Source organism: Glycine soja, chromosome 2 (genome assembly GCF_004193775.1).
Source record: "Glycine soja cultivar W05 chromosome 2, ASM419377v2, whole genome shotgun sequence".
NCBI lineage: Eukaryota > Viridiplantae > Streptophyta > Magnoliopsida > Fabales > Fabaceae > Glycine > Glycine soja.
In genome coordinates, this window is record NC_041003.1 from 2076879 (window position 1) to 2088153 (window position 11275).

Sequence of the window (11275 nt, forward strand, 5' to 3'; positions counted from 1 at the left end):
AATATATAAAAATAACTATTTATCTTGTAGAATGTAGATACTAAAATATTGTTTTATAACTAAGTTTCCTTAAAAAAAAAACTTTATATGTTTCAGTAAATATTAGTATCTATAATATTAATATGCACTTATATTGATATAAATTTACTTATTTTTTTAAAATGTTAGTAAATTATAAATTTATTTTTTTAAAATATTTTCAAATTATAGTTTAAAATTAAAAATATTTTTTAAAATATAAGTATTAAGCAAAAATACTTTTTTCTTTACTACCGGAAGTAAATTAAATGTATCGTCAGGGGAAAAGAGGAATAGAACAATTATATTCAGTAATGAGATTGATGCCAGATGCATTTTAAAAGCAAGTTTTGTTGTTCTGGTGCTTGAAAGTCCGCCTAATTTACCATAAATGGAATAAATGAGCCAAATTAAAATGGCTGTTTAAAATTCAGGCTTTACTTAAATTTTTTAACATTTAAAATGTATGGTCGTTTAAATTGATTGTTTATTTTAATTTTGTGCGTCTTACCATTTTACATAAATTTAAGTATTTTATATAAAAATTTACTCGTTAAAGTTGCTGTTTAATTTAATTTTGTGGATTCTATCATGTTTAAAAAGCCTGTTATTTATGGTATAAATATGATAAAACAAGGTTGCTTGTATAAGTAATTTTATGTCATTTGTTCTAATAAAAAATATATAAGATTGGTTGGATAGTTAAGAAAAAAAATAAAATGATGGAAATGTCAGATTTGATTTTTTCTGATAACAAGAAACTATTAAAATAACAATTAATATTTTTAAAAAAAGATTTAAATACATTTTTCATTTTTGTAATTTGGGAAGTGTATTGGAATAGGATTTTAAAGATTATTTTAGCATAAAAAAATCTTGTGAATTTTAAAGACTATTTTACAAGACTTTTATATTAGTTTGAATTTTAATGTGTTTATATTATAAGAATTTAAAGGATTTAAGAGAACTTTATAGATTTATAAGATTTGAAAGAATTTTATGATTTTTTTTAAAAATAAATTTAAAATTATAAGAATTAGTGAAAAAATAATAAGAAATGATGAAGTTTGGATAAAAAAAGTAAAATCAATATAATTTTTTAATATTTTAATAACTAAATCAATTCTAACTTTATGTCCCCTGTTACTAATTTATCTTGTAATAATATTTTTTCATTTTCACTTTTGAATTTGAATATTAGATTTAAAAGTATACATTGGTTTTCTTATTTTTTCTTAATTAGTGTAATTATTTTATGATAAACCCAATGACATGTTTAAATGAGGGTGCAATAATAAGTATATACTATTAGGGAGTGGTGAGAGAGAAAAATTTAAAGGAGACTTACTTAAGTTATGTGGATGACGAAATTAAAGATAACAATCACATAAACATTGCGTCGGACAAACAATGAACATAGTCAATATAAGAAAAATATGATTAACTTTAACACATAAGACAAATATTAATTTAATTTAGAAAACAAACGAAAAAAATGCTTAGGAGAGAAATATATTTGACATTTTTTTAATTCAAAATAATAAGAGAAACATATATACATCTAAGAATATGAAAAAAAGAAGATAATATGTATGATTATAAAAAAGAAAGTCTGATAACCAATATAAAAAGAAAGAAAAAAGTCTACCATAATTTCAAGAGTTTGAGTGAGATTGTTTGATAGATATTTTATATTAAAAAGTTTAATAAAATTCATCAAAATTATTCTTAAAAATCAATCATTCGAAATTTATATATTTTTAAATGGAGTAAAGTACCAAATTAGTCCCTCACTTTTGGAGGTGCAGTCAATTTGGTCCCTGAGATTTAAAAAATATCAAAATGATCTTTTACTTTACATTTCGTTTGTCACGTTAGTCCCTGCTGTTAGTAGTCTCCTAACACCGTTAGTAAATGTGTGATGTGGCACGTTAAGTGCCACTTGGACGCACACGTGGCAAGCGTAATTGGAAAATAAGCAATGACACGTCATAGGGACTAATGTGACATAATTTTAAATGTTATATTGGAAAATGAAGAGTCAATTTTTGTATATAGTATCAAATTGATCCCTAATAGTTTTCAGTCTAATTGAAAACGTGATGAATTCCCTCTCACCATTTTCTCCCTCCTATGGTTGAAGGATAACATTCCTGTGATAGGTCCACGTCGATCATCGCTCTCCCAGTGATGGTGGTTGTCGTTCTTCGTCACCTTTCACTGTTCATTGACGCAATCAATGTTTTTGTGTGTTCCACGTCGATCATCGTCATCCTCCAGTGTTGATTGACGCAATCGGTGTTTTCCAGTAGAAGTAAGAGTTTTGTTTTTCACTGCATTTGGTCTTCTCGTGTTGAACCAGCGTAGTTGAACCGACACTATATCATTCAAACGCATTGTTATTTGCGTTTAAACCGTTGGAGTAGTTTTTGAGAGTGAAGGGTTTGAGATTTTGGTTTAAGAGGTTATTGAGAATAGCGTAGTGGTGTAGTGTGAGATGTGAAGCTTTTGAGAGAAGAAAGTGTTCTCTGCTTGAGATGCGTGCATTCTAATAATGAATGAGAGGGGCTTTAAGGGTGAATGAGTTGATTTGTTGAGGCGTTATTCTTACTTGCATTCATGAACGGATTGACATGGCATTCTCCCTTGTGCTTGAATTAGCAGACATGATAGACCACAAAATAATAAAAGAAGAACTACAAAGATGAATATAGATGAATAGGAGAAGAATAAAAATTGGATGAGAGTATGAGTAGGAGGAAAAATGGAATGAAAACGTGAATGTTAAAGTAGTTGTTAGGGTTTTAACATTTTGGGGAAATAGATGATCACTTAAATTATGTCATTTTAGTTCCTTTAATGTTAATTTAGTCCCTCCTTACGCGACAAGTATAAGAAACTGATGTGAAAGTTTCACGTGTGCGTCCAGGTGACACTTAACGTACCACATCACACATTTACTAACGGTGTTAAGAGACTACTAACGACAGAGACTAACATGAAAAACGGAATGTAAAGTCGATGATCATTTTAACATTTTTTAAATCTCAGGAACTAAATGAACTAAATTGACAGCGCCTCCAAAAGTGAGAGACTAATTTGGTACTTTACTCTTTTTAAATGCTAAAAGACTTTTTATAAGTTACAAAAAATCTTAATTGAATATCACCAGATTTTATTTTCATCCTTAAAAAATCAGTCTTAATTTAAATAACACAATACTTATTTATATCATTAAAAAATTCTAATTGAATACCACAAAGATTTTTTCTATAAAGAATATAAATCTTTTAAAATCCTATTCTTAATGTTTTTTTTTTATATTTTCATTTGCCATTTTTTTTACCAACAAAATATTTAAGGAGTATGTTGGTAGCATTCATGATTCACAATGCAAATTGCCCAAACATTAAAAATGTGCTCTTTTCCCCCGACTCGTGAACTGTAAGTGTCCATTCGAGTACTTACTAGCATGGCAGTTAGCAAAGAATCCGATACCCTTGAAAAGTGATTACTTCTTTGCACTTTTCTTGTCCTATAAATGAGTCTTTCCTACATAATGCTTTCATCAGCCAGAAGCCCAACCTCTTCTAAGTAGAGAGTTATACAAATAAATTGTGGTTTTCTCAGTCACCGAAAGAAAGGAGCAAGATGGGAGCCAACTTATCCAACATGGAGAATGCTCATAAATCATCAAAGTCATCATCAGACCACATTCTCACCTTCCATTCCACTGCTAAATGGAAGACTCATTTTGATGCTTCCAAAGAAACTAACAAGTTGGTATGTTAATACAGCTACAATTGTTAGTCCTTCATTTTAATTTTTCACTTTTTAGCTTTCATGATGATATTGTGTCCCACATTTTTTTACTTTTTTTTTTTTGTTGCTACAGATGGTAATCGATTTCACGGCTACATGGTGTGGACCTTGCAAATCCATGGACCCAATTATCCAAGAGTATGCTGCAAAGTACACCAACGTGGAATTCATCAAAATTGATGTGGATGAGTTGATGGTATTGCTCATTTTCTTTTCTTTCACTCATATGTCTCTTAATGTTAAGAGCAACACACTATATACATTGAACATGTATTACTATTATTTTGCGCGCTGTATCCACATTTAGATATTTAAAATCGATTATCATCTCAACATTCATATTTAATTAATTGTAAACAGGGGGTCTCTCAAGAATTCCAGGTGCATGCAATGCCAACATTCATATTGATAAAGAAAGGAAAAGTTGTTGATAAGGTGGTGGGTGCAAAAAAGGAAGAGCTGCAAAAGCTTATAGAGAAGCATCTAAACTGAGTAGTACATGTGTGAGCTTTCATGTGCCATGCCTATGCCTATAGACCTCTAAAGGAAAGAGGAATAAGGAGAAATTCTTCAACATCTCCTGCATGCCATACCCCATTATATCAATGGTATGATGTGTGTTTAGCTAATTTACTTGAAACTAAAAAAAAAAACATTGTTGATGTTTAAAGCATGTACGAGTGTAACCAATTGTAACTTACTTTTTAAGAGACATTAATGCCAAACGAGCATTAATTGGTTAATTTCAAAATTATTTGTGTCTGACATAGTTTAAATGAATGATATGATAGCATTTCTTTTTTGGTTATTGATAATCTCTTAAGTGAAGTTTTTGAGACGTAATTTAATCTTAAGTAATATTATTTGGTATGAATTATTTTTAACCAATAAGGAGGCCAGGAATGTATAAATGAAGAGAGAATACATAAAGAATTTGAATAGAGAAAAATATCGCGGGAATAAATTATTTTAATGTGATTTGATAAAAACTACCGTTCTCCATTTTGGCACCATAAACAAGCGATTCTTCCAACGATGGATAGAGGTTTTAGCACAAATTTACGATGCGTGATAATTTTTAATTTATTATAAGAAAAAGTTTGCCAGATATACCATCATTTGATTTTGTTTGGATGCTTCTCAGCTTTGTTTATTTTTAATTTCACTCAAGCATTAAAAATAAATTTCAATCAATATTAATAGAGATGAAAAAGTGGGTTATACCTGGTTCCTTTTAGTCCACCTAGTGACAGCTCCAAGCCAACCTGAATAAGATATAAATTAAATTTTAAGAGAAATATTTTACTTTAAATGAGATAATTATATAATAGATTTTTTTTTTTTATCGACATTCATGTACTTTTTCTAACATATCATATGGGACCTTTTGGTTTTATAAAATCTAACAATTTTATTTATTTATTAATGTATCTAAAACTCTAAATTTTAGTTGTTTATCTTTAGGAAATCATGATTCACTCATTAATGGGATAGGACAATAACAAACTCAAATAACCATAAATTAATAATTCAGCAAGTAATCAATGCAATAAAAAAAATATAATAAGACATGATCAATCACACATATATAAATAGTTAGTAATAAAGATTGTAAGAAAATAATTAAACTAAAAAGAGATTTGGGGGTCAATTTTCTCCCATAAACTCTTTCTCAATAAAATAAAGAGGTTAATCTCCCCTCTGCCTTTACCTAAAGATCATAAAGCAAGTGAAAGAAAAGGAGAAGAAAAAAGCTTGCTCCTTCAAGATGCACCAAGGCAAAGAAAGAGAAGCTTTGAATCACCAACAAGAGTTTGTGATTTTTTTCCCTTCACGCTTTGAATAAGAAAACAAGAAAATTGGTGAGAATGGTTTGCTGTGTGTGCGTGTCTCGGCAACTTCTTTACAGAACAAGAATGGTCTTACAAATTTGTAATTAATATTATGAAACCCAATTCGGCCGTTGATATGGTCGAGGTAATGGGTTATTGGGTTAGTAGTCCATCTGATAGATTAGTAATTGGTTCAATTTGATCCGATATATATTTAAAAAATCAAAATTATATATGTATCTATTATATATAAGTACATAAATAATATTATTCGATTAAAAAAAATTCATCCATACTTTAAAATTTAAAATAACAATTAAGTATCAAAGTTGATAACACAAGTCCACAAATAATAATTCAATAATACAATTACACAAGTTCATGAATAAGTTTTGAAATGAAAACACAAATAGCATAAATATGATAACATCCATAATTTATATCCAAGGAGCCAATGTTGGATCAACTTTAGGTAATTCTTCTCTATCAAAGGAATGAGACTCTTCATCAATATTGCTTTCATTTGGAGTACCATCTTTCATGGTGTTGTCTCGTGATTGTAGCACATCATCATCCTATCTTCATCAAGATTTAATTCATCTATGACAACATCATTATAGATTCAAATTAACAATTACCATAAGTACATAAGTGGTACCTAATAAATACTAATGTTATTAAGAAACATACCAATATCATCTAAAGTTGATTGAATGAACATGTTTGCAAGATCATTACGTAAAGCTTCCACCTCTTCATGAGTTAAGAATAGTGGTGACTCCTCCAACATCCAATTAGAATGGTCATCAAGGATTTCCAAATTTATTGGGTCATAATTTTGCTGCCTTAGTCGATTCCTAAATCGATCAAAATGCTCATATATCAACAATAAAAAAATCAAAGCAAAATAAGTAAACAATCAAAGCATAATCAATATTATAATACCTTTGTTGTATCCTCAAGTTATATCGAACATAAACAAGGTCATTAAGTTTTTTATGCTCTAGCCTATTCCTTTTTTTTTTAATGGATGTGTTCAATTACACTCCAATTTCTTTCACAATCCAAAGCACTACAAGTTTGGCTTAAAACACGAATAACCAATTTTTGTAATTGTGGAACATTACATCCTTAACAATCCCACCATTGATCTAGAATATAACATATAAAGAAATAAATCAATATAATGAATATATTATGACTTGCTAAAATAAATTACAAATCAATAATGCTATAAGAGTATCAAACACTAAATTTACTTGGCATGACTGTGTTCCGTTCACGTATTGCAACTCGTCTTGTAAAATCTCCTTCAAAATTTTTATATATCCTCATGTCTTCATTTAATTTATCTTGCAACTCAAGATCTCCAAGTGTATACCTATCAATGAGGTTCAAAATGCTAGATTGTGTGTTCCTATGCTTCTCAAATTCTTCAGCATTGAATCTACAAGCTGGATTTAACCAATAAACAGCTACATGTAGATCTTTGCGAAACTCTGAATCCTAACGCCTATCAAGGACCTCCAAATAAGACTTCACTTTCCTCTTATTTCTTTGAAACCTCCTAACCATCTCCTCTCTGGCCTTATGGATAACCTAGTAAAGAAAACCCATGACAAGTTTATCTATACTATCAACAATATGTAACACACGAACCAATGATTTTGTAAGCTTCACAATATTAGCACATTGTTTCCAAAAACCAGAGTCCAAGATTTGTTCCACAAATTTTTTAGCCTTGGAGTATTTGGCATAAGTTGATCCTATCCAATCCTTAGATGTCACCATAGCCATCAATGCATTCTTTTGAGCCAATATGATTTGCAAGGCAATGAAATTAGTTGCAAATTGAGTTGGAGCTGGATGAAGTATATCTCTTCCACCTGTATGGTGTCTCATCAAGAATAATGCATAACAATGATTATATATGTACTTAGTAATTTTTGAGGCATGTAAAACAATCTCACATACTTCCTCAAATTTCCCAAAGTCTTGCAACATCAAATTAATGCAGTGAGCAGCACAAGAAGACAAATATAATTTAGGAAACTCTTTTTCTAATAACCTATCAACAACAACATAATTTGCAGCATTATCAGTCACAATGTGAACATGCTCCAACATATAACATCATCTCCTTGAAAAGCTTAAACAACATTTAAGCAGTTTTAGAAGCATATGAAGAATCCACAAACCTTAAGAAAACAGTCCCTTTAAGACAATAAATAAGAAAATTAATGAGAGTTCTCCTAGAGCGGTCAGTCCACCCATTAGCCATCAGAGTACATCCAGTTTCCTTCCAAACTTCTTTGTAACTTTCAATAAGGTTCCTCACATCATCAACCCACATATTTAACAAAGGATCACAAATTCTATAAAAATTTGGAGCTTTATACCCTAGACTTATGCTACTAATAGCATCAATCATAGGTTGATAATATGCCGAGCTAACTACATTAAATGGCACTAAAGCATCTATCATCCATTTTGCAATGGCTTTGTCACACTTTTCTACAATTTGCATATTTTGCAAGACACTCTTCAAGTTAGGTTGAGCTTCAGGAATTGTTCTAGGCATGAAATGATCATCTACATGAGGAGTGTTCTTCCCCTTTTGAGACTTGGAAGAAATTGGTTTTTGAATTCCTCTTAATTCCTCAACTATTCTCACAGGATCTTCATACATTTCAAATGTATTACTTTCGTTAGATTGTTCCTACACTTTTCTTTTTGTATTTTTTTTCAAATTGTTCAAGTAGTTGCTTCGTTTGATGTTGGACATCAACACAAACCTTCATGCAAGCCTATACTTGGCCTTTTTGTCTAGCCAAGTGAGCCTTAAACCTACTAATACCACCTCCCTTAACTCGTTTATCACAATAAATACACATCGTTGTCACTTTTGTAGCACCTTCATCAATTTTCTTACAATGTCCCCAAGCTAAATTATTTTTCCCTCTAACGATGAAGATTCAGTAGATGACATCTTTAAGTCTAATTGCAAACATTAACAATCAAAGAAATTACAAATAACTAAAATTTTAAAAAGACTAACTTAATTAGTTAGTGAGCATATCATCATATATGATATTGAAAGAAATTCCGACAATAATAGATACAAAATTTCTCAAGAAAATACTCTACCAAATAAAATAAATAAATGCATTTAATGTCTTGAAAATACAAAATGCATTCAATACTAAAATCCAATCAGTAAAACCCAAAGGAGTGGAAAACTACATCCAATAAAGGCTAAGATTATAAAACCAGTGCATGAACTAAACGGATCATAACTTTTCACCCTTCAAAGTTGAAAGAAAAACAGGTCCTGGTAAGTTCTTTCAATTGTATACTGCACACACTTTTCACAAGGAAATGGGTGATAACACTGTACCCGAAATACAGCGGACTAACCTTGCAAATGTGGGTTTAACTTTAAAAAGTCTTGGTATTGACAATGTAATGCAGTTTGATTTTATGGATCCTCCACCTGATGAAGCCTTATTGAAAGCTCATGAGCTTCTATATGCATTAAGTTCATTGAATAAGTTTGGTGAGTTAACTAAGGTTGGTAGACGGATGACAGAGTTCCCTCTTGATATCCTACATGGTCAAAAATGACAGTGGCCTCAGAAAAGTACAAGTGTTCGGATGATATTATCTCTATTGCTGCTATGCTTTCTGTTGGGAAGTCAATATTCTACCGTCCAAAGGATAAACAGGTATACGCAGACAACGCAATGATGAATTTTCACACTGGAAATGTTGGAGACCATATTACATTACTAAGGGTCTACAATTCATGGAAGAAGACCAATTATTCAACGCAATGGTGTTATGAAAATTAGATACAGGTAAGGAGCATGAGACAGACTAGGGATATCCGTGATCAACTTGCAGGTCTTTTAGAGAGGGTTGAGATTGAACTAACTTCAAATTCTAGTGATGTAGATGCCATCAAGAAATCCATTACATCTGGGTTTTTCCCACACTCTGCGAGACTGCAAAAGTTTGGATTATATAAGACTATTAAACATTTACAGAATGTTCGCATACACCCTGGTTCGGGACTGGCGCAGGTTCTTCCTAGATGGGTTGTGTACCATGAACTAGTACTCACAACCAAGGAATATATGAGACAGGTGACGGAGATAAATCCAGAGTGGTTGGTGGAGATAGCCCCTCACTATTACCAGCTGAAGGATGTTGAAGATTCATATTCCAAGAAGATGCCTCGTGGAGCAGGACGTGCATATTTGGACAGATAGCGGGCACAGTGGCACATTTGTTAAGGTTACTCTTCGTTTATATACTCTATTTTTTGTCGTATTACTAGTAATGTGGATGCAAGATCTTCAACACTAAGCTATATATTATTAGTTTCTGTGTTATTTTTTGGTTTTAGCTATCATAAAGTTAAATACCTCATTTGTTGGTTTATCTTGCATATACAATAAATAAGTCGTTATCTGCTATGAATTAGCATGAACACCAAAAAATTGTAGTCATGTTAGTGTCGGTGTCCTCACCTTATAAGTTAGTGATGTTGATAATTTTGTGTTTAGGCAGGAACAATAAAATTATACACGGATTACAACTTTTTGTTAAGTTTTTGGCAAGCAAGACCTTCATCTTTAAGTATATGAAATGGTTAAAAGTGAAGCAATCATACAAGCTTCTACATGTACTGCTATTATTCGCAAATGGAATATGTAACTTACATAGCCTAGATAACAACTTAATTTTTCCATTATTTCAACTCAATTCTTTAATGCTCATTCGACTACTTACTAGCGTGAGGTTTTTGACCAAAATGAGTCATTTATATTATTTTGGATTGGTCTCAAAGTATTTATCAGAGTAGGTGATTTGAGCCTCGTATTGGTGACACCAGTCAATTTCTTTTCAATTGAGTAACGCCAGTTAACTCCTTTTCACTTGGGTGAAGTCAGGCTTCTCCAAGCCAGTACAGTCTTCCTGACTTGATGGTTTCAGACTAAATTGGTTTCACTCAATGCTTATTTATTTAATAGTATTTCTATTAAATATTATTATAAAACTATAATTTTACCTATTAATTTTTTTAATTAAAACTATTTTTTTCTACGCAACTAAAAATGCCCAAAATAATTTTCTATTAAACTTTATTCTTCAACTATACTATTTTCTATTAAATTATTAAATAATTTTTTTATACAACATTAAATTTCAATACAACTATATTTTTTCTACAAATCACAACATTAAAATTGTTTACAATTTTTTTTTTCATAGTCAAAAAATGATCGGAATATATTTCTATTAAATCTTATTATAAAAATAAATTTTTATCTTATATTTTAAAACTATTTATTTTTTATAAAACTAAAAAATCGCAACAATGATTTTAAAACTATTTTTTAGTTTTGTAGAAAAAAATAGTTTTAATTAAAAAAATTAATAGGTAAAATTATAGTTTTACAATAATATTTAATAAAAATATTATTAAATAAAAATTAAATGAAGTTGCTCAGCCTGACATCACTTGTGTGAAGTCAGGATGATACCACCAAGTCAGGAAGCTTTACTATCTTGAAGAAGCGTGTCTGACTAAATGAAGT

The 11275-nt window shown here is 30.3% G+C and overlaps 2 protein-coding genes and 1 pseudogene across 2 annotated transcripts; 2 read left to right on the top strand and 1 right to left on the bottom strand.

Moving 5' to 3' along the window:
* Window positions 1-3598: 3598 nt before the first annotated feature.
* On the top strand, window positions 3599-4603 carry LOC114379312 (thioredoxin H2-like). Its single transcript, XM_028337955.1, has 3 exons — window positions 3599-3801; window positions 3914-4036; window positions 4201-4603. The coding sequence occupies exons 1-3, from the start codon at window positions 3670-3672 to the stop codon at window positions 4330-4332; spliced, it is 387 nt and encodes a 128-aa protein (XP_028193756.1). The 5' UTR covers window positions 3599-3669; the 3' UTR covers window positions 4333-4603.
* Window positions 4604-6757: 2154 nt separating this feature from the next.
* On the bottom strand, window positions 6758-8361 carry LOC114369409. The gene is made up of 4 exons (XM_028326642.1): window positions 7871-8361; window positions 7643-7740; window positions 7332-7558; window positions 6758-6823 (listed from the first exon to the last, which is right to left on the bottom strand). Exons 1-4 carry the CDS (start codon window positions 8359-8361, stop codon window positions 6758-6760), a joined length of 882 nt encoding a protein of 293 aa, XP_028182443.1.
* A 988-nt stretch (window positions 8362-9349) lies between these two features.
* LOC114372258 lies at window positions 9350-9951 on the top strand (annotated as a pseudogene).
* Window positions 9952-11275: the final 1324 nt, after the last annotated feature.

Coding starts and splice junctions, on each gene's coding strand:
- LOC114379312 (XM_028337955.1), top strand. CDS start 3,670: ATGGGAGCCAACTTATCCAACATGGAGAATGCTCATAAATCATCAAAG. Junction 3,802..3,913: donor CCAAAGAAACTAACAAGTTG/GTATGTTAATAC, acceptor TTGTTGCTACAG/ATGGTAATCGATTTCACGGC. Junction 4,037..4,200: donor TTGATGTGGATGAGTTGATG/GTATTGCTCATT, acceptor AATTGTAAACAG/GGGGTCTCTCAAGAATTCCA.
- LOC114369409 (XM_028326642.1), bottom strand. CDS start 8,361: ATGTATGAAGATCCTGTGAGAATAGTTGAGGAATTAAGAGGAATTCAA. Junction 7,741..7,870: donor AAAGGGACTGTTTTCTTAAG/GTTTGTGGATTC, acceptor TGTTGTTGATAG/GTTATTAGAAAAAGAGTTTC. Junction 6,824..7,331: donor TGAAGCTTACAAAATCATTG/GTTCGTGTGTTA, acceptor GTTATATTCTAG/ATCAATGGTGGGATTGTTAA.